Source organism: Xenopus laevis, chromosome 6L (assembly GCF_017654675.1).
Source record: "Xenopus laevis strain J_2021 chromosome 6L, Xenopus_laevis_v10.1, whole genome shotgun sequence".
Taxonomy (NCBI): Eukaryota; Metazoa; Chordata; class Amphibia; order Anura; family Pipidae; genus Xenopus; species Xenopus laevis.
The window spans coordinates 128,513,765-128,537,659 of record NC_054381.1 but is presented as its reverse complement, the minus strand read 5'-3'; the positions used below and the strand labels follow the sequence as shown (position 1 = coordinate 128,537,659).

Here is a 23,895-nt window from a genome sequence, read left to right as displayed (position 1 = left end):
TTTTAGGGAGTTATTTACTGAAACTCAAATTTCTCATATTTGTATTAAACTAAGCTCGACCAAACTCCCATCCACAATTTTATCTTATGTATCAATAAAATAACTTGAATTTTTTTTTTTATAAAATCGGGCAATAACCAAAATCGTACAAATTATTTGTATTGAATCCTGAATCACTCAATTTTTTCGGGTTATTGCCCAAAAACCCCAAATTTTTTGGTTTACCAGACAAAAAAGGACATCTCCCATTGACCTATACACAACAGTGACAGGTTTGAAATGGTGAGGGTTTTTTTCTAATCTAAACATTACAATTTTTGCCCAAAAAACCTTGGGCAGAAAAAAAACAATCAAGTTTAGTAAATAACCCCCTTAAACTTTGGGCAATGTATTCCAGAGCTACAAAGAAAAAATGACCCGTTTGTGGGTTTCCCCATGTAATGTGTGCAGCATGGTGTTATAGTGATAAGCATTGATGGCTTCCCTCTGGGCACTGCAGTTTATGTGGATACTCCAAAAATATATAGTTCACAAAGGGGCAAATTCACTAAGATTCGTGGTTGCGTAAAATTTGAACTTTTTTTTGAAGCAATCTCTATCTACTCTATTGCACTTTGCCTGGTCTGAGGTGGCGAAGGAAGTCTAGCATAAAAGGTAGCATTCAGTACAATGCGCGCGTTAGTGAATTTGCGTAGTTACGTCCGTTGCGAAAATTCGCCAGACGTAAGGGTGCGAAGTAACACTAGCGAATTTACACCAGCGTTCGTTAGTGAATTTGCAAAGTAACGAAAATGACCAACGCTAGCAAATTGACGCTAGCGTTAGGCGCTTCGGCGCTTAGTGAGTTTGCCCCAAAGTGTTTTAGCATGAGCTGGACTGGTGATTTAAACTGCCGTTTGGTTTTTAGGTTCCCAGACATTAGTGGGCCTAAACAAAGCCATACTAAATAAACATTAGGCTAAACATGTCCCAATAAATCAATAAGTTCAATGCACAAAATGTCTTAATGTCCTTGATAGTAAATCATACCTCAAGTGATGGAAACAGATCATCACAAATGCTTTCTTCTTCCCCACTATATATAACCATGTCATCACTATTGTTTTCTTCTTCCTCTTGTTCTTCTAGATTTTCTTCTTCCTCTGAGGCATTACCCTGGCTGATCTCTGTGCCAGGCTCCTCAGGTTGCTCCTGGAAATGGCCAATATTTGTCTCAGGATTTTCCTGGCAATTGTCATGGGCAATGATTTCCTCAGGTTGTTTCTGTTTAAGAATAAAAACATACAATTAATCCATTTGTTGCTATACTAATATCTACTGCATATGCCAATGTGACACAGTATTGGAAAATAAAGTTGGTAATGTGTTATGTGAATATCTTGTTAGTAGGGGTGGGCAAATTTGACCCATTTCGCTTAGCCAAAAATTCACCGTTGGTGAAAATTTGCCAAAATGCATTAAAGTCTAGGGCGTCAAAAATTTGCTCATCCCTACCGTATGTTTTCCTTTCAAGCATCAATACTGTTATTATCTGATTGATGATACTTAATGGAGAGAGTGAATGACAAAGTTAATTTAAGGTCAATTCTGATTTATAGAGAAGGTGCAAAAACATGAATTTATGACAAGGTAATTTTTTTTAATAATTCCCATTATTCAATTACTTGGCAGTTGTCTGTGGCAATTTCTACATTCTGCTCTGGTTTCCCCTGGGTAAGAGAGAGATAACGGGAGTTCTAACACAAAGACAACTTTAATAAAAGTAAAATGTATTTTCAAAGTTTTCAATGTATTCCAGAGCTGCAAAGAAAAAAAATGATCCATTTGTGGGTTTCCCCATGTAATGTGTGCAGCATGGTGTTGTAGTGATAAGCATTGATGGCTTCCCTCTGGGCACTGCAGTTTATGTGGATACTCCAAAAATATATAGTTCTTAAAGTGTTTTAGCATGAGCTGAACTGGTGATTTAAACTGCAGTTTGGTTTTTAGGTTCCCAGACATTAGTGGGCCTAAACAAAGCCATACTAAATAAACATTACGCTAAACATGTCCCAATAAATCAGTTCAATGCAGAAAATGTCTTAATGTCCTTGATAGCAAATCATACCTCAAGTGATGGAAACAGATCATCACAAATGCTTTCTTCTTCATCACTACATATAACCATGTCATCACTATTGTTTTCTTCTTCCTCTTGTTCTTCTAGAATTTCTTCTTCCTCTGAGGCATTACCCTGGCTGATCTCTGTGCCAGGCTCCTCAGGTTGCTCCTGGAAATGGCCAATATTTGTCTCAGGTTCCTCCTGGCAGATGTCATGGACAATGATTTCCTCAAGTTGTTTCTGTTTAAGAATAAAAACATACAATTAATTCATTTGTTGCTATACTAATATCTATTGCATATGGCAGTATTGCAGTATTGGAAAGTGAAGTTGTAATGTGTTATGTGCATATCTTGTTTGTAGGGATGGGTGAATTTGACCCATTTCACTTCGCTGAAAATTCGATGGCGGTGAAAATTTGCCAAACTGCATTAAAGTCTAAGGCTGCAAAAATCCGATCATCCCTACAGTATGTTTTCCTCTCAAGCATCAATACTGTGATTATCTGGTTGATGATACTTAAGAGAGAGAGTGACAAAGATCATTTCAGATCAATTCTGATTTATAGAGAAGGTGAAAAAACATGCATTTATGACAAGGTAAATGTTTTTTATAATTCCCATTATTCAATTACGCGGCAGTTGTCTGTGGCAATTTCTACATTCTACTCTGGGAGATATAACAGGAGTTCTAACACAAAGACAACTTTAATAAAAGCAAAATGTATTTTCAAAGTTCTCAATGTATTCCAGAGCTGCAATGTAATATGTGCAGCATGGTGTTATAGTGATAAGCATTGATGTCTTCCCTCTGGGCACTGCAGTTTATTTGGATACTGTAAAAATATATAGTTCTTGAAGTGTTTTAGCATGAGCTGGACTGGTGATTTAAACTGCAGTTTGGTTTTTAAGTTCCCAGACATTAGTGGGCCTAAACAAAGCCATACTAAATAAACATTAGGCTAAACATGTCCCAATAAATCAATAAGTTCAATGCACAAAATGTCTCAATGTCCTTGATAGTAAATCATACCTCAAGTGATGGAAACAGATCATCACAAATGCTTTCTTCTTTCCCACTAGATATAAGCATGTCATCACTATTGATTTTCTCTTCCTCTTGTTCTTCTAGACTTTCTTCTTCCTCTGAGGCATTACCCTGGCTGATCTCTGTGCCAGGCTCCTCAGGTTGCTCCTAGAAAAGAGATTTATTGATTTATTGATCACATAGATTACATGATTGATTCTGTTAAGCAAATGTAAGATAATTAATTGAGCTCTACAAAGAATGAAGGCTTTACTAAGAAGGCTTTAAAATATATTTAGCAAAAAGCCATGTATTGTTGGGGAAGAGGCATGTTCTTGTTTTTTTTAGTTCATTTATAACTACTTACCAGATAGCTGTGATGGCTAATATTGTCCTCAGGTTCTTCCTGGCAGATGTCATGACCATTGTTTTCTTCAGGTTCTTCTTGGCAGCTGTTATGGCCAATATTTGTCTCAGGTTCTTCCTCGCAATTGTCATGGGGAATAATTTCCTCAGGTTGTTTCTGTTTAAGAATAAAAACATACAATGAATCCATTTGTTGCTATACTAATATCTATTGTATATGGCAATCTGACACAATATATTGGAAAATAAAGTTGGTAATGTGTTATGTCAATATCTTGTTTGTAGGGATGGGCGAAATTGATCCGTATCGCTTTGCCAAAAATTTGCTGGCGGCGAAAATTTGCCAAAATGCATTAAAGTCTATGGGTGTCAAAAATTTGCTCATCCCTACAGTATGTTTTTCTCTCAAGCATCAATACTGTGATTATCAGGTTGATGATACTTAAGAGAGAGAGTGAATGACAAAGATCATTTCAGATCAATTCTGATTTATAGAGAAGGTGCAAAAACATGCATTTATGACAAGGTAATTTTTTTTAATAATTCCCATTATTCAATTACTTGGCAGTTGTCTGTGGCAATTTCTACATTTCCCCTGGGTAAGAGAGCAACAACAGGAGTTCTAACACAGAGACAACTTTAATAAAAGTAAAATGTATTTTCAAAGTTTCATGTTTTCCTATTTACCTCACTGATATTATTAACAGTGGTTTCTACTGGTTCCTAGTTGAAAGAAAATATAATTATGAAATCAATTACTTGTTGGAAAATGCCAAAATATACTTCCCATGATATTATGGGTTTGTTTTGTTTTAATTGTGTTTTTTAAATATTTACCTGGCAGAGGAGATTCCCATATCCAGTCGGTTGCACCTGTTTAAGACAGCAAAGTAGAACAATTCATATATGTAATGTTGCTTTAATTTAATATTATTTAAATATAACTAATAATAAACTATTATTTGCTTACCAAACAGGGCATTTCTATGTACATCTTTGGTAGTTCCTGTTTAAATTAAAAAAAAGGGGGGGGGAAGAGATTATTGATCAAGACAAATAAAAGACACATTATACTATGAGATATAGTTTTGAGTATAAATGAATGCAGGGTTGGCATCTATTTTCTAAGAAAAATGCAAGGGCTTATAGGACTGCCCCTTGCGGGAAAAGAAAAGGATATTTAGACATTAGCGATGAAATGGGTTCTTAGCAACAGTGCCAGGCCAATGCGGGCAGGCGCCCTAGGCAGCCTGGCCCGGCAAAACAGCCAATAGGTGAGTGCGCATGTGCAAAAAGACACAAGTGCGCATGCGCGAAAAAAAACTACGAGTGCACATGTGCACTTTCGTTTTTCGCACTCGCGCAGCGCGCACGTCGGCCAGAGCAGGGACCGGACTAGGAGATAGCAGAGGCAGAGAAGGTGCGTGCCTGGCGCCCCTCCAGCTTTGCACCCTAGGCACGTGCCTACTCTGCCTACCCCTTGTTCCGGCCCTGCTTAGCAATTAGGTGATTGTTGGTAAGTAAGTAGCAATGGTCAAATCTGTAAATCAACTGAAATGTTAGATACATTTGTGTAGAGTTGGTGTCTAATGATCCACAGATAAATCTGACTTGTAATTTAACAAAATCTAATTAACAAACTGAACAAATGTGGCCCCTTGGGAGTAACATATGCTAGGCTATGCATCATAGTTCAAGAAGAGTGTTATTTCTGCTAGAAGGTTTGGAGTGTTTTTAAGTTTTATTACATTTTACAACATTAAAATTTACTTTTAAAATCATTACATTATCCTACATCTTTAACAAAATGTTTATGTATGAAAAGTTTCTCTACTTACCAAAATGACTTCATTTTTCTCTTCTTTAACTTCTTTAACCTGGCAAAAGAAAATAAGTTTGAATATTAGAGGCAATGATCAAGGTGTAACTAAATGAATAGGTCCATTAGGAACCCAACCTCTAAAACCATTTTCCTTATAAAGCAATACAGAAAACAAGGTATTATTTAATTACAAAACAAGAAAAAGAGACAGACCTATTGTTATAGGAAATTCACCTTTAAGAGAGAGGGAGGTATGATTTACTGCTATTTAATTTTTTAAAAAACTAGTAATTTATTTTACAGTCACGGGTATTAATTGTACTACTTAAGCACTGGAACTTTAATGCAACTAATGAATTTCTGTACACCAACTCACTAATTACAAATCAACTTTATACTAATTGTGTTTACAAGTTAAAACATTTTTTTAAATTGTATTTAAGAAAGTGGGGGGTTTTACCACTTTTTTCTTGTAACAAATGAAGGTATTATTTAATATTAGAGATTCAAAAAATGTACAAAATATAAGGCTATTATAAGCTGTTTCTTACAGTGAGTAATAAAAGGATTTGGTTTAGATCTACCCAAAATCAAAGATATATGAAATTTGTAATTAGAGATGCACCAAATCCACTATTTTGGATTCAGCCAAACACCCTAATCCTAAAATTTGGCAGAATACCGGACTGAATCCGAATTTGCACATGCATATATATATAAAATTAGGGGTGGGAAGTGGAAAACATTTTTACTTCCTTGTTTTGTAACAAAAAGTCACACAATTTCCCTCCCGCCCGCCCCCTAATTTGCATATGCAAATTAGGATTCGGTTCGGCCGGGCAGAAGGATTCGGCCGAATTCGAATCCTGCTGAAAAAGCCGAATCCTGCCAGAATCCAGAACTGAATCCTGGATTCAGTGCATCCCTATTTGCAATCATGAATATTTTTCTATTAGATATGCAAAATTATCATAAAGTAAAGCTACATCCCACCATGTAACTGTTACAGCTTCAACATGGGGAAACAAATTCACTAAATCGCTTAAAGTGTGCCGTAGCTTTCTGGCTCCAGGCCCCCCCCACAAATAAATCTTTGGAGGGGCCAGCGCACAGCAATACCTACCCAAAGCTGTCCACCCGCCCACTCCCTGCACCTGGCTGACATTTCCTGCCACCACTGATGTCCCCCACCCATCTGCTTCCCCTGCTCCCTGGCTGGAGGTAGGAGAGCGGCTGGGGGGGATTTCTTCTGCCTTAAACAGCTATAGAGAAAGAGAACCCCATGATGGTCCAGGCCCCCCTGTTCCTTGGGCCATGACTGCGGGGTCTGCTTCCTCTATAGTTATGCCAGTGAACTCAAATTTGAATCAGTTCACAGGAAAAATTATATTTATAGCACTTTCGTTTTCAAAGGTACATTTGATGAAATTTTAATTTTCATCACATGCATTTTAGTTTGTCATTAACAGTTTACACAGTTTTTCCATACAAACTTAAAATCTAGGATATGAGTATAAAAAAACCCTTACTTTCGTAAAACATTTGAAAATACTGCATATGCGTCGAAACATGATGATTTTTTGTATGTCGATAAGTCTTTCTGTTGATTTGTATGTCAAAAACTCTTTCTGTTGATTTGTATGTCAAAAACTCTTTCTGTTGATTTGTATTTCAAAAATTCTTTCTGTTGATTTATATGTCGAAAATTGTTTTTGTTGAATTTTATGTAGAATATTCTTTCTGTGGAGAGAGAAAAATCATTGGTTACACACAATGTAATAATCCTATGAATTGGTTATAAATAAGGATGATTGATTTTTTAACAGTTAATTGAAAATGAATGTCCAGTAACATTAAGGTAACATTAGAGTGACAATTAATGACTAGAAAAAACTATCAGCAATTTGAAGCACACTAATATGTTTTCATATCCCCATAATTACTCCACTAGAAGATACTTAGGCCTACACAACAACTATATCCAATTATATTGCTATATGTAGATGAAAATAGGTAATGTATAATATATGTACATATGTATACCATTAGTAAAGGGAATGCGACCATTATTGTCTGTAGGGCCAAGCACTTCATCCCCTTCAAACTCAAATGGTTTGCAATTACCCAACTAACAGATACTAAGCCCTACTCAGCAGCTATATGAATATGAATATTAATTTTTCTAACATTTTCCCCAGTGTATGATGATGAGCTCCACTCACCTCAGTTGCCTGATACAGAATGAGGCAGTTAGAGCTTGTTTTCAAACATTAACTCTGTGTGCACTGTGACATCACAATGTATTATGTGGCACATTATGACATCACACCTGCAAACTATATTCAGAATTAGCAGATAATCTGCTCTTTTAAGGACAGTTACAAATTAATGCAAATAGAAAGACTGTATTGAGAACATGTTTAAAATGGAATATGTTGTTTGTTGGCTGCACTATGATATTATAATAACTCTATTGCATTGCTATATGTATGTTAAATGGAAATAAGGAATGTGCTAATATTATATATAGGCTATTAGTACAGGCAATGCCACCATTGTTGTTTGTCAGGCCAAGCAACCCCCCCTGCATTTACCCCACTAGCAGACACTAATAAGGCCTATCCAGCAGCTACCTTTATATTTATATTAATATTGTTATTTTAAAAATTTCCCAAGCGTGTCATGAGCTCCACTCACCTCAGTTGCCTGATACAGAATGAGGCAGTTAGAGCTTGTTTTCAAACATTAACTCTGTGTGCACTGTGACATCACAATGTATCATGTGTCCCATTATGACATCACACCTGAAAACTACGTTCAGGAAATTCAGGCTTAGCAGATAATCTGCTCTCTTAAGGACAGTTACAAATTAATACAAATAGAAAGACTGTATTGAGATTGTGTTTAAAATGGAATATGTCGTTTGTTGGTGGCGCTATGATATTATAATAACTCTATTGCATTGCTATATGTATTTTAAATGAAAATAAGGAATGTGCTAATATTATATATAGGCTATTAGTACAGGCAATGCCACCATTGTTGTTTGTTAGGCCAAGCAACCCCCACCTGCATTTACCCCACTTTATATTTATATTAATATTGTTATTTTAAAAATTTCCCCAGCGTGTCATGAGCTCCACTCACCTCAGTTGCCTGATACAGAATGAGGCAGTTAGAGCTTGTTTTCAAACATTAACTATGTGTGCACTGTGACATCACAATGTATTATGTGTCACATTATGACATCACACCTGCAAACTACGGTCAGGAAATTCAGGTTTAGCAGATAATCTGCTCTCTTAAGGACACTTACAAATTAATGCAAATAGAAAGACTGTATTGAGATTGTGTTTAAAATGGAATATGTTGTTTGTTGGTGGTGCTATGATATTATAATAACTCTATTGCATTGCTATATGTATGTTAAATAAAAAAAGGAATGTGCTAATATTATATATAAGCTATTAGTACAGGCAATGCCACCATTGTTGTTTGTCAGGCCAAGCAACCCCCCCTGCATTTACCCCACTAGCAGACACTAATAAGGCCTATCCAGCAGCTACCGTTATATTTATATTAATATTGTTATTTTAAAAATTTCCCCAGCGTGTCATGAGCTCCACTCACCTCAGTCTCCTGATCAAGAATGAAACAGTCTGGGCTGGTTATGAACAGCTGGAAAACCTGTCATAATGTCCATTATGACATCACAATGATATGTCACATGACTAGCTGCTGATCAGAGGATACAAAATGAGCATAAAAACTGCACATAGTTCTACAATTATTTCAAAGCGGTTATTATGGTTAAAATGCTGTTTGTTTATTTGTTGACCCTTTTATTATTATGTATACAGTGTAAATATATGAATGTATAATATACTGGTAAATAAATAGATAAATATTCGGCGTCCCGAACAATCCATATTGCCTATGAAAAAGCTAATGCGAAACGAGCGTTGGCAGCTTCTTATATAGAAGGTTTAAATCATTTTTAACTGAACGTTTGGGTTTTTTTTTTAAGAAAAATCGGTTATAGAAAACGGTTTTTTATTGGTCCTTGCTCAGAAATCCTTTCTCTCTCTCAGCAACCTGCTTTCTCTTTTAAGGGCCCTGGGATTTGTGGTTTTGTAGGATAGCGAGTTCTTTTACAAGTCAGATAAGGTAATATTGAGACCACAGTCCCAGAAGCCCTGACTTCTCCAGCTTAGTGGGGTCCTGAAGTTAGAAAAAAAAATAAGATAGCCTAAACGGGACTTCTCCATCTACTATTATTTCCCTTTTTGCTACTTTTTATGCAATCAGAGCAAGTATATGAATTTTTTTAAGCACTTATTCACTTTATAACTTATTAATTGGATATTTATATGTAAGAGATAATGAATTAAAAAATAATATAAAGCTGCTAAGAATTTATTACACAACAAGTCACCTTAAATTTTAAATAGCACTAAGGCACTTTAAGGGTTAACAAAGAAAGTAAATGAATTAGACTAACTTATTACACTAGCACTTTATATAAATATAGATTTTTAGTTTAAGCACTTCCCAAAAGGGTAATCTATTGATAAATAATACAATAATAACCTACAAATTGACACGAGGTGCAAACATACAGTTTTTGTATAGAAGCCGTGGTTTTTAAAAAAAACTTTTTTTTCTGAATGTGAATATGCTTTGATTGATAAAGGGATATCTTTTTCTCTTTTCTATTCACTGCTAATATACTGATGCAAGTCAGATCCCTTTTTTATTACATTTTTTATTATATACATCAATACAAAGATCTCCTTTCTACCAATTTCTAGTTATTTAAATGCTGAAATTGATTCCTATATAAATGGCTGTTACTGTATAATAAGTTGTTTATACAAATAGTTAAAATAACGAATGTGCTAATAAGTCAGTCAGTTCATTGGGTGTCTGAGTAATTTTCCCTTAAATGATTTAATTCATTGGCTGCTGCATCAGGCTCCTCTGCACTGTCATTGCTTGATATGTAAGTTACGTGAGCCAATGGGCCAGTACGACCCTGTAGGGAGAGATGATGCCTATAGCAGCAGTGGGGATAATAGTCTCTGGGAAGGGAGTGTGACTGTGGGATAGCAGGTATAGTAGGGAGAGATGATGCCTATAGTAACAGTGGATAATAGTCTCTGGGAAGGGAGTGTGACTGTGGGATAGCAGGTATAGTAGGGAGAGATGATGCCTATAGCAGCAGTGGGGATAATAGTCTCTGGGAAGGAACTGTGGCAGTGTCGGACTGGCCCACCGGGATACCAGGAAAACTCCCGGTGGGCCAAGGTGTCAGTGGGCCCTCATGCTGCTAAACATATGGCCTATTTCATGGCCATTCCTTATTTCTATGAGAAAAAAAGAGGCTAAATAGATGGAATAATAGATTATAGTAAGAAAACAGACTAGGAGAATAGAGGTTGATTGTGGAGATGAAGAATAATAGTACTGAGAGTGGCCCCTGGTCTAAGGTTTTATGGTAGGCCCCTGGTCTAAGGTTTTTGGGTGGGCCCCTGGTCTAAGGTTTATAGGGTGGGCCCCTGGCGTCCCAGTCCGACACTGAACTGTGGGATATCTAGTATAATAGGGAGAGATGGTGCCCATAGTAACAGTGGTTTAATAGTCTCAGCGAATGGAGTGTGACAGTGTTTTAGCAGGTATAGTAGGGAGAAATGGTGCCTATAGTAACAGTGGGATAATAGTCTCTGGGAAGGGAGTGTGACTGTGGGATAGCAGGTATAGTAGGGAGAGATGGGGCCTATAGTAACAGTGGGATAATAGTCTCTGGGAAGGGAGTGTGACTGTGGGATAGCAGGTATAGTAGGGAGAGATGGTGCCTATAGTAACAGTGGGAAGGGGATGGGACTTTAGGATAGCAGGTATAATAAGGGGTATGGTGTATATAGTAGTAGTGGGCATAATAGCTTCTGGAAGGGACATTAAATGTTGAATCTCATCTTATTGGGTAAGATTGTGCTATAGTAGCAGGGGGGTGGAGACAGCAGCTATAACAAGGCTACTTGTTATTGAGGTCAAACTCCCAGCTATGGTTGCCACCAAAAAGGGTCTTCCCTTTTTAAAGGGGTGGTTCACCTTTAAGTTAACTTTTAATATGTTATAGAAAGGCTAATTCTAAGCAACTTTTTGATTGGCCTACATTGTTTCTTTGTCATAGTTTTTGAATTATTTGCCTTCTTCTTCTGACACTTTCCAACTTTCAAATGGGGTCTCTGACCCCATCTAAAAACAAATGCTCTGTAATGATACAATTTTTCGGGCCCTCTCCTATTCATATTCTAGTCTCTTATTCAAATCAGTCTATTGTTGCTAGGGTAACTTGGACCCTAGCAACCAGATTGTTGAAATTGCAAACTGGATAATTGCTGAATAAGAAGCTAAATAACTAAAAGGCCACATTATACTAAAAGTTAATTTAAAGGTGAACAACCCCTTTAATATCATTGGCATCCGGTTTCATTTTATTAGCCAGGGCCGTAATAAATATCAGGTGTCAACAACCAGCAACCCTAGTTTTCCAACAACTGAAGGGCCATTATGTGGCAAACTTAATTTAAAAACTTGACCTGCAACGTCCATGTTCCTATCACTACCACCACAATAGCTTTTGTGGACTACTGTAATGAATCCACTAAAAGTATAGACTCTACATATGAAATTGATACCAATATATCCCATTTCTAGACATTGGCGCAGATTCACGAAAGGGGCGAAGTGGCCAACGCTAGCGTCAAGTCCCATCCGCAGGGACATTGGCAATTCACTAACAGGCATAGAGGACAATTTAAAGTCGCCAGCATTCGGCGCCCAGGACACAACTTCGCATTTTTTTGTGAATTAGCGTAGTGGTAACTAATTTTCACCTGACAAAGTGGTGCAAAGTGTTCGCTGGTGACAATTCGCCCTTAACTGAATTTGCAGTGGATTGAAAGCAGTGGATGGGGGGGCAGGGTCGGACTGGGGGGCCCTGGGCCCACCGGGACTGCAGTCCAGGGCCCCCCGTCCCCCTACTGTGACATACCATGCTGCACTGTGCAGCACCCTCGGCGCGCATACGCACAAGGCCTCCCATCTGCGTGTCCCTAAAATCCTTTTTTTAAAAAAAAACAAAAACAAGCATCAGGAGAAGGGGTCTGGCCCGGCAGGGGCCCATGAGGGTCGGGGCCCACTAGGTTTTTTCCCCGTGTCCCACCGGGCCAGTCCGACACTGGGACGGGGGCAGGCCCGGACTGGCAATCTGTGGGTTCTGGCAAATGCCATAGAGGCTGCTATAAGGTCCCATAGAAAGTCAGTATTTAGTGGGCCTCTGTGTACCTGAAATGCCACGGCCTATTTTAATTCTAAGTCCGGACCTGGACGGGGGGGTACTGAAAACACCTTTTAGTTATACCATAGACCTATCGCACAGAATACTTTATTACAAGTGGATAATGGGCATCTGGAAATGTTAATGAAATGCATCCCGGTTGGCCAGTTTTTCCACCTTAGGTGTATAAGCTCATATTGGGGTGCCGTTCAAGAGCAAGCCATGCTCCTGTGGGATAGGTTAATGGAAATAGAAAATATTAATAAAAATTCCTATTAACGGGAAGTCTTAGCTGATAGCAATTAACTCCCATAAAGGCAGGAGGCTGAAAAAGTTTCCTCAGTCTAGAGCAATGCATAAAAAGGTGAGGTATTGTACTACTTATGGGAGGGGGATCCATAATATTAAGAGAAATATTGGGGTGTCCTATTAGAGGCCCCATTTTGAAAGAATATTGGCTAGTATCCCATCTTTTGTGTATAAGAAGAATAGGAATTTAGCAAATTGGTTGTCCCCAAGTTTGTACAGTTCTGCAAATGACAAAAAAAAATTGCACTTGGATGTGATTTAAGGGGTCCTTTAAGTGTGATAGATGGTGTTGGAAGTCATGTGAATTTCTGCAGGTATCACAGACATTTAGAATTACTGTTTACAGGGGAGGTCTATGAAAGTATTTTCAGTATTTTACAGTATTTTAATTGTAAAACTTCAGATATCTAGCAATATGTTAATGTAAAGCCCAATATGTGGGTAAAACCACACGAACAGCGGGGTTTATAGAACACTTGTCTATATCTATCGATTGATAGGGGGGATGTAAAATCAACGATCTCCAAATATATTATAAACATGTTAACGGTCAGATAATAGATAAACCCAGACATCAGCTCAGGAGGAGACTTTTATTTAATGTTAGTAAGATGTAAGGCATATTGGATTTACCTACTGAGAACCTGAGACTTGATGGGTAATAGTCTGCTAATATGTAATTCCACTATATATATGTTCAGCCTCAGACTGGGGGGGTCTTCAGAGCCCCCAGCCACCACTCCTTTTTTTTTTACGGTAGCATTGGGTTGGGGGTGCAAATAGTTGCACCAGGGAGAAGTTCTGTGTCAGTGAGGCCCACTGGGTTCCACCGGCCTAGTCTGAGCCTGTATATGTTTTTCACCTCCATGTTACGCTTGTTTTCTGATATACATTTTTGTGATGTTGTACATGTGGATATGAAAAGGTTAATGTTCTTAAAGGGAGGGGGCGTGTAATAAGGAGGTATTTATATGTGTTACTAAACCCTATGGGATCAGATTGCTGCTGAGACAGTAGCCAGGGACTCCGAATCGTGTAAATCATGTGATTAGGGTTGCCACCTTTTCCGGAAAAAAATGCCGGCCTTCCTTTATATTTATCATTTTCCCCAATTAATAACATTGGGATCAACCATCATTTTTCCGGCCAGGTGGCAACCCTGCATGTGATCAGCTCAGGATACCTTTTCTCCCATATGATGCGCTCAGGGTCATTTATGAACACTGTGCAAATTTGCCCATGGGCAGTAACCCATGGCAACCAATCAAAATGCTGCATTCATTGCAGCCAGCTTTAAAAAGCAAATCACTGATTGGTTGCTATAGGTATAACTGCCCATGGGCAAATTTGGAAGCATGGAGGTGCACACAAACGAACTCCACATGTAGGGCTGGGTGGGAGCTCTATCCAAACATCCAGGACGTTCCACTCCGGTCACATGGGTGAAGCAAACACTAAGGGGCAAATTCACGAAGCGCCGAACGCAAGCGTTAATTCGCTAGCGTTTGGCATTTTCGTTACTGCGCAAATTCACTAACGAACGCTGGCGTAGTTTCGCTAGTGTTACTTTGCACCCTTACGCCAGGCGAATTTTTGCTAGCGATGTAACTACGCAAATTCACTAACTTGCGCAGTGTACTGAACGCTACCTTTTACGATAGACTTCCTTCGCCACCTCAGACCTGGCGAAGCGCAATAAAGTAGATAGGGATTGTTTCAAAAAAAGTCAAAATTTTTTCTAAGTCCCAAAAAACGCTGGCGTGTTTTCTACATTATGGGTGATAGGCTGAAAAAGATCCAAATTTTTTTTGGGGCTCCCCTCCTTCCCCCCTACATTTCCTGACTCATGGCAACTTACCTAGACAGTGGGCACATGTGTAGGGCAAAATAAAATTTTTATTTGAAGATTTGAAGGTTTTCTAGGCATTTGTAGTGCTGATACGTATTCCTCCATTGAAATTTGAATTTCGTGCCGTATGCAAATTAGCCTTCGCTAGCGTAACTTCGCTTTACATAGCGAATCAATGCTAGCGCAACTTCGCAATCTTACTCTACCCCTGTGCGCAACTTCGGATTTTAGTGAATTTGCGGAGCGCTGGCGAAACTACGCCTGGCAAAGTGCGGCGAAGTGCGGCGAAGTTGCGCCTGGTGCAACTTCGCATCTTAGTGAATTTGCCCCTAAGTGGCTTCTGACGAAGTGACAGTTGTAGTCACGAAACGCGTTGAGCCCTGCACTCCCCTGCTCTGTTCATCCATTGACGAATTCTGTGTTTTTAATGAAGATTTAATAAATGAAGATTTTATACAGCTTTTCATTCAGCACTTCTATCCAAAATAGATTCCAACGTGCCTTTAATTCAGCATAGGCAAATTTGCCCAGTGTTGATAAATGAACCACAATATGTTTTTTTTTTTAAGTTGAAACAATAAAGATACTGAACTTTGAAACTTGAAACCCATTTGCTTTATGTTAGCTGGTGAATTTATCCAGATAAAGGCAAGTCGCCAATACTGAGTCCTTGTAAAGCCTGACACCCAGGGGACCTTAGTCACTGCTCTCTATTCTTCCTGAGCAGCAGATACAGGAGGAGCCTAGAGCAGGGGGGAGGGGACAGGTGGATAATAGCAACGCCTTCTGCTGACTCTCTGTTCCCGGCTGTGTGATTGGCTGCTGGGGCTGCATTTGCCTTTTTGCTTTCCATCAGAGCAGATTGAGACAGAGAGAAAGGAGAGTGGATGTTGTCCTGGGTGAAAAAGCCAGTCGCTCGCTGGTATAACGGGACCAGGGAGAGGAGAGGCAGCTGATCGTGGGACGGACTGTACCAACAGCAGAACAGCAAGCTTTCCCGTTACTTGGTCCAGTCACACTCCTCGCAATAAGCAGCAGTAGTGTCAGTGACGGTCAGTAAGAGTATCCCGGCTTCTGACCTTCACCTCAGGGTAAGTGCCGTCTCTTGTATCAGGACTGCTGCTCTGCTACTTGTCACACACTGAGAGACAAAGGGACGCGCATGGGATTACACCCCCCCCCCCACACACACACACACACACACACACACACACACACCCCCCCCCCCCCCCCCGCATGGAACCCCCCCCATGGAACAAAGGGGCAGCAAGGAGGAAGCCCCTGGTGCTGCTGGCCTGGGCTACAGTTCTGATTGGTCAGCCTTTCTACCTAATCATCCCTGATAAGCGCCGTTGCCCAATGGGAAAGTACTTGGCTTCTGCAGGCTGGGATCAAAGGTCGCCTCAGCAAACCCCCAGTAGTGTAAGGGCCACAGTTAGAGGGAACCTAGAACTATGCATTGGGCTCCCATCTCAATCCATCTCAATGGTGGAAGGTGCATTGATATAAATCAGGGAGGTCCAACCTGCAGCCCTCCAGCAGTTGTTCAACTGCAACTCTCTGGATGTTAGAGTTTATAATTCCAATATTCCAATTATATAAGTATAAAATGTCTCACAATGTAATAGACCCTTTGACTTTGAGCTGCAGTCTTCATTTCATGTGTCTTTGCTGCCCTACCCTTCCTCACTACTGCCCCTCACACTCGATTTAATTGCCCCGTCACACTGTATTCAATTGCTCCTCACACTCTATTTAATTTGCCACTCACACTCGATTTAATTGCCCCGTCCCACTCGATTTAATTGCCCGTCCCACTGTAACCACTATCATAATGTTTAGCAGCTCTCCCTTCTATTCTCTCTTATAGCATGGCTCTTTCCCAGCAGTCAAAGTGTTAAGTGTTGTCACTTGGGTTTAACCTCTGTGACTCCCAGATATCCTCCTTTATTCTTCCTGCAGCACCTGCCAAAAACACCTCACACACCCCCTCGGGTCGTGGCTGCTCCTCTCTGATCAAGATGAATGCTGAAAGGAGGCAGCTCAGGGGGCTGGATAGTGTTACCTGGGAAAAGGGGTTATTGCAGGATCTCACTCGTTCTTCCACTGTAATTGTACTGTGCACTGGGTTATCCCTGGTAAGCGGATCCATCGCTCTGTACAGTGCTTGTACTGTCTATGCACAGGGAACATACCCATACCTGAGTTATAGAGTAATGTGCTTCCCCCCAGCAATGAATGGATTGCGCTGCACTCGGCTCTTTGCTTTGTGTGCAGGGCCCTTACTCGCTTCACTCTCTGCTGTAACAAAGCCTTTAATGCCTCTGTGCTGCCCAAATCCATGCACTGCTTTTTTTTTTGTGTGTAACTATATATCAGAACTTGAACAGCAGAGCACAAGTGCCGGGACAAACTGCCTGCTGGAGATAGTCCATTCCCTGCTGTACGTAACTGAATATTTAGCTCTGTGTGGGTATTTATAGTTCTGCTGCCACTCTGACCTTTCCATTCTTGCTTGGCTCAAAACCACATACACTGCTAGTTCTCATTAAATAAAGCCATTCTTCTTTTGTCACATATAGACAATACTAATCTACTAATGTGGCACAACAGTAGATGTCCTAGTAACAACTGCACCTCCATCACACACACATTTTATATACAGGTATGTGCTCTGCTATCTGGAAACCGGTTATCAAGAAAGCTCCAAATTACGGACCATCTCCCATAGACTCCATTTTATCCAAATAATCCAAATTTTTCCTTTTTCTCTGTAATAATAAACCAGTAGTTTGTACTCAGTCCCGAGTAAGATATAATTAACGATATATCGAAGATATATGTCCCAAGGCTCAAAATGAGTTAAAAATCAAAAATGTATTAAATATCCTATTAAAATGTTACATACTGACCCTATATGGCCCCAAAACACACCTATGATTAAGTATCGGATGGTATGAAACGTGTAAGGTGTCCATATGGGTTCAGTATGTACCATTTTAATGTGATATTTAATAAATAATAAATAAGCCTTGGGACACATATCTTAGCTATATAGTTTTCTGTTGGTGCCTTGGGAACTGGGGCAAGTCCGTTTGACTCATGTGTATATTATGAGCTAGCTATATAGACTCCCCTCCCAATGGTAATTAAGATATCATTTATCCTTACTGGAATCAAAACCAGCCTATTGGGGTTATTTAATGTTTACATGGCTTTCTAGTATACCTAAGGTATAAAGATCCAAATTACATAAAGATCCATTATCCGGAAACCCCCAGGTCCCGAGCATTCTGGATAACCGGTCCCATACCTGTATACGGTATATACACAGCCCTCCATTACACATATAACCTGGAATAGTATGTATGTAGTTGCAGTTTTAACCTTTGCTGTGCTGGGAGTGAAGTGCCACATATCAATGATAAATGCACTGCCTATTCCTCTGGGTACAAATTAGCTGTTTCAGCATAGTGTCTTGGCACTGTATGATTCATTGATATTAATTAGGATGCATTGCCTAGAGCATTGGTTGCTGGAAACGGACAAGCGTAATACATGTATAGAGAGTTATCAGTTAAAAGCTTATATATGGAGATTTATACACTGAGCTATGGAAAGCATCACAGCTCATTCAGCTGTCCCATATTATCAGTAGAGTTATTCGATTGCTATTGTTAGTCTTAATTCCTGTATGCTGGATTATTCTCTCTAACTTTAAAGAATAAGCAACACCAAAAAGTCAAAATCCTTTGTATGTTTTCGTCAATTAGTTAGTCCGGTACAGGTATTGGATCTGTTATCCAGAAACCAGTTATCCAGAAAGCTCCAAATCACGCGAAGTCCAAATAAGACTCCATTTTAAGAAAATACTTGCAATTTTAAAAAATTATTTCCTGTAGTAATAAAACAGTACCTTACATTTGATCCTAAGATATAATTAAAGGGGTTGTTTACCTTTAAATTAACTTTTAGTAGGATGTAGAGAGTGATATTTTGAGACAATTTGCATTTAATTTCATTTAATATTATTTGTGGTTTTTGAGTTATTTAGATTCTTATTCAGCAGCTCTCCAGTTTGCAATTTCAGCAATCTGGTTGCTAGGGTCCAAATTATCCTAGTAACCATGCATTTATTTCAATAAGAGATATGAATAGGAGAGGTCTGACTAGAAAGAAAGGTGATAAAAGTAGCAATAACAGTACATTTGTAGCCTTACAGAGCCTTTGTTTTTAGATGGCTTTTTTTTTTAGATGTTTTTTTTATAAACTTCACCATTATTTCTAAAGTTGAACTGCACCCAGATGCATTATGCAAATCTTTGCTTGTGTTTTGCTGAGCCAAGCAGCAGCCTGACCTCCTTTGCTTGCTCTCTCTCTCTGCATTACAGATCAGCAGAATTGCCATTGGAGACTTTTGCTGGAGACAATAGGGATGAGAGAACTGCTGGCCGTGGTGGAAAGATGATGGGGGATAAAAGGATGGCAAACAATGTACCAGAGGATGAAGCTTCATTGCAACTAAAGACACTTTTCTATTGATCAACACTGCCCCTCCAAATAGGCAGGTCTATGGGGCATAGCAAGTGGGGGAAACAGAATGCCATTACCTTTGGATTCAGGGAGTCATTGCTCATAATGAATTGACTATAAGATTCACAAGAGTATATGTATGGAAGCTAAGAACACAATACACTTTTAAAGGGGGGGAAATGACAATTGTTTTTGTTTCTCTACGTTAACAAAATACAGCAGGATTATGCTGTGCTGCTCTGAATATATAGTTAGTTGATTTCACATTCATTTGTCTTTTATTCATTGCACTAGAAATATTTGCTGATCATGGCTTTAGAAAGCCACAATGCACAGGCTTTAATTGCCACATATCAACCTGACTGCAACGACCATGAAGAAAAAGAGGGACCCAGAGAAAATGTGGAGAGCTACAGGTCTCTGAGTCTGCCAGTCTTAAATGGGGGTTGTAGAACTGCTTGTCAAGGGTTTGAAGGGAAAGTGGTGGACATGACGCAAACAAACTTGACTCGGGATAAGAAAAGATTTCTGCACAGCTTTCAAGGAAATATTGATGCTCAAAGGAGACTTTCTAGTGAGATACCATCTCCGAGTCATGCACCTTCTGGCAGGACAGCCATTTCTTTTCAAACCACTAACTTTTTGGCATCAGGAAACCCAGAAAGGATAGAATCAAATAGTAATGGAAGCAAACAGAAAGGGCTCTCACAGTCTTCAACAGCCTCCTCCATAAGAAGCAGGAAGAGAGTTTTTATTGCACTGACAGACTCCCGGTGTTTTCTGGTATGCATGAGCTTTCTAACTTTCATCCAGTCCTTAATGGTCTCTGGTTATTTAAGCAGTGTAATCACCACCATTGAAAGAAGGTATAGTTTAAAGAGCTCTGAATCTGGACTCTTGGTTAGCTGCTTTGATATCGGCAGTCTTTTGGTGGTGGTGTTTATTAGCTACTTTGGTGGCAAAGGGCGTAGGCCGCGATGGCTGGCAATAGGAGGCCTGCTCATTGCTCTCGGAGCGGCTCTTTTTTCTTTACCTCACTTTATTTCACCGCCGTATCAAATTCAAGAGCTGAATGCTTCAGTCTCAAATGAAGGATTGTGTATGAATGGCAACACTACAGCCAAAGATTCGTCATCATTGTGCCCTAGCGATTCAGGTGGGAAAGATCACTCCCTTTATGTAGCTTTGTTCATCTGTGCCCAAATACTGATTGGCATGGGATCTACGCCTATTTACACCCTGGGACCAACTTACTTAGACGATAATGTCAAGAAGGACAATGCATCATTGTATCTAGGTAAGACTCATCTGACTGTAGTTGCTTTGTATTCTTTGCCTTTTACACTGTGTTAACTGTTACATTTAGTGATGCACCAATTCCACTATTTTGGATTTAGCCGAACCCCCCGGATCCTTTGTTAAAGATTGGGCTTGATATCGAACTGAATCTGAACCCTCATTTGCATATGCAAATCAGTGAGGGGGCCCATTCACTAAGCTCGAGTGAAGGAATAGAGGAAAAAAATTTCGATTTTCGAATTTTTTTTTGGCTACTTCGACCATCAAATTGGCTACTTCGACTTCGAATCGAACGATTCGAACTAAAAATCGTTTGACTATTCGATAGTCCAAGTACTGTCTTCGACCCCCTAGTTCGCCACCTAAAACCTACCGAGGCTAATGTTAGCCTATGGGGAAGGTCCCCATAGGCTTTACAAGGTTTTTTTGATCGAAGGAATTTCGTTTGATCGATGGATTAAAATCCTTCGTATCGTTCGAATTGCGCTAAATCCTTCGACTTCGATAGTCGAAGGATTTCATTTCGGCAGTCGAATATCGAGGGTTAATTAACCCTCGATATTCGACCCTAGGTAAATGTGCCCCTAAGTGTGTATAGATACAGGTTTTCTGGATATTCAGAATGCTCTGGACATGGGGTTTTCCACATGAGGGACCACAATAAAAAATATTTAAATATTAAATAAACCCAATAGCATTGTTTTGCCTCCAATAAGGATTAATTATATCTTAGTTGGAATCATTTACAAGGTACAGAGAGAAAGGAAATCAGTTTAAAAGCATTGAATTGTTTGATTAAAATGGGTCTGTGGGAGAAGGCCTTCCTGTAATCTGGAGCTTTCTTGATAATGGGTTTCCAGGTAATGGGTCCTATACCTGTCTATATAAGGCCAAAGGTTAATCAGTTTGCTGATGCATGAAATAAAAGCATTGTCACTAAAAGGAGAAACCAACAAATATGGCTAAAAATGTTATTTCATATACTGAACATACATACATCAGCCTGGAGATTCAGCCACTTTATAGGAATAAGGATACATGCCTTATCTACAGCATCTCCCCAAATCTGATATTTTGAATATAATTGCACATTTTCAGTGTGCCTTGGGCTCCTGTTGATAAGCAAATCTAAAGGGTTGTTGGAGTCATTAGCAGAAAGTGAGGTTATATTTGTCATAGAAGCTGATGGTACCGGACTGATTATAAATCAGCTCTAATGCAAAATTCACTGGTTTGTATGTTGCCATGTAATGTGATGCTGAATTAATTACTAATAATTGTAAATATACAATATATACTAGAAATTACAACTGATCCCTACAACAGCTCAGAGCCTGTGCTGTGAATCGGCTGAAAAGAAGATGGGGAGCTACTGATTTGGCAATAGAGATCTTTACTTTTAAAGGTCTTTGGTGGCCTGGGGCTGGTACAGAATCTAAAAATATAAGGTTTAGCACCTAATTTTTTGTTGAGCTTTAGTTCCCATTGAAGACCTAATAGATATTTTCCAAGCCATTTGCTGTTCTTACACATTGGTCAGAATAAAAATGCTTCACTTAATTTGTAGCAGACTAGGAAAGCCCTGCTGCCTTGCAGCTTTAGGGTTTGATTCTGAGAGTTTGATTCTGAGATGAGTCCATGTGTACACAATAGAAGGAAAGAAATGAGGTGTTTCCTCTGACTCAAGAGCAGCATTACTTTTAGGGTTTACAGGTGTATTTATATAGACCTTTGTGATAAAGCTTACTTGGTTTTAACCTTCTCCTTTAAATGTGAACCACCCCTTTAAAAAGTTTTGTGTCCCATGTGTATAGCATTTTGTTGGTGCAAGTGCAAAGGAATTCATCCATGCAACGTGTTCTAATGCAATGTTAGATATTAGGGTTCATTTTACAACTGCAACTGCAGTGGGCTAAGTACAATGCAGCATTTCCCTATGATTGATGCAATTGCGGTTGATGCGTCAAAATCAAGGCACACAAATCGGGCAGAATTGCCCTGAACATGTTCAGTTAGTGTCATATATGGCTGTCAGCATGAGAGTGATATTTGCGCCCCATCCTAAGCTGTGCTTCGGAGAAAGATGTAGGTCTCTGTGGATACTGCTAGTGCCTGGTTTGGAGGTGGCAATAGCTAATAATAATGTTCAGAATTCGGAACAGAAGACAGGTGGGCCCCAAGTGCAACTGTAACAGAAGGTTCTGAGCATTCATTGATGCGGTTTCCTTTATAAGAAGGGGATTTTTCAGTCAACTGACTGCAGACAACATAGCATGACTGCAACTGCGCTTGTGGTATTAAATGACTCCTACTGTACTGTACATACATATGATATTTACTGGTTGTATAAAAACTGTAACGCACAAGCAATGATTCATCTCTGGCTGATACACTTGTGTCCATCTGTGGATTTGCCCAATTAGCCTAACCTTTGAATGGCCTCCAGACAGCCTGGCCATTTAGGAAATCCAGAAGCCGAGGAGATTTAGCCCAAGTGTATTTGGATGCCCTCTTTGTTCTTTTCAGATGATGACTATGGAGGTTACTTATCAAAGGTCGAGTTTGTGAGGTTTTTTTTTTTTTTCAAACCTCGGATAATCTCACAACTCGAAAGTTTTCTTATTTATGAAGAAACTCGAATCAGTGAATTTGGGGTGAAAAACCCGAATACTCTTATTTTGAGCACAAAAAAAAAATGTACAATTGCTCGAGTTTTTGAGCACAAACCACCGGAAAAACCTGAACATGAACAAGCCTGCACACATCTTCAAATAGTTCAAGGGGCCTCTGCCATTGACTTCTACATGACCTCGACAGGTTTTAGCTGGAGCATTTTTGATTTGAGCTACAGTATTTCCAGCTTTAGGGTATAATCAAAAATTTTTATTTTTTTTTTAAAAACCTCAAAAATTAGATTTTTCTTTTTTTTTACCTGAAAATATGAGTTTTTACTGAAAACTACCCTCAACCAAACTCCAGGGAAAAAAACAACTTTACCTTTGATGAATAAACCCCTATGTATCGACACACAGTAAGGGCTCTTACACACGGGCGTATTTGCCTGCGTTTTCTACTGTTCAGTCGCAGGGGAGAGCAGGAGTAGACGCAGTCAATTATTTTGAAGGGGGCTGTACTCACACAGACGCACGTAAGCACCAAATGCAGGTTGGGGCGCAGCATGTTGCATTTCACCTGCGTTCGGCGCATACATGCGGCTGTGTGAGTACAGCCCCTTCAAAATAATAGAC

At 39.3% G+C, this 23,895-nt stretch overlaps 1 protein-coding gene across 1 annotated transcript in view; it reads left to right on the top strand.

The window, feature by feature from the left end:
• The first annotated feature begins 15,547 nt into the window (after positions 1-15,547).
• slco5a1.L (solute carrier organic anion transporter family member 5A1 L homeolog) overlaps positions 15,548-23,895 on the top strand; it is a 60,955-nt gene continuing 52,607 nt past the window's right edge. Inside the window, exons 1-2 of the mRNA XM_018268078.2 lie at positions 15,548-15,906; positions 19,207-20,645. Coding sequence (XP_018123567.1) covers positions 19,658-20,645 — 988 coding nt within the window. The 5' untranslated portion in view covers positions 15,548-15,906; positions 19,207-19,657. The remainder of the gene's footprint in view (positions 15,907-19,206; positions 20,646-23,895) is intronic.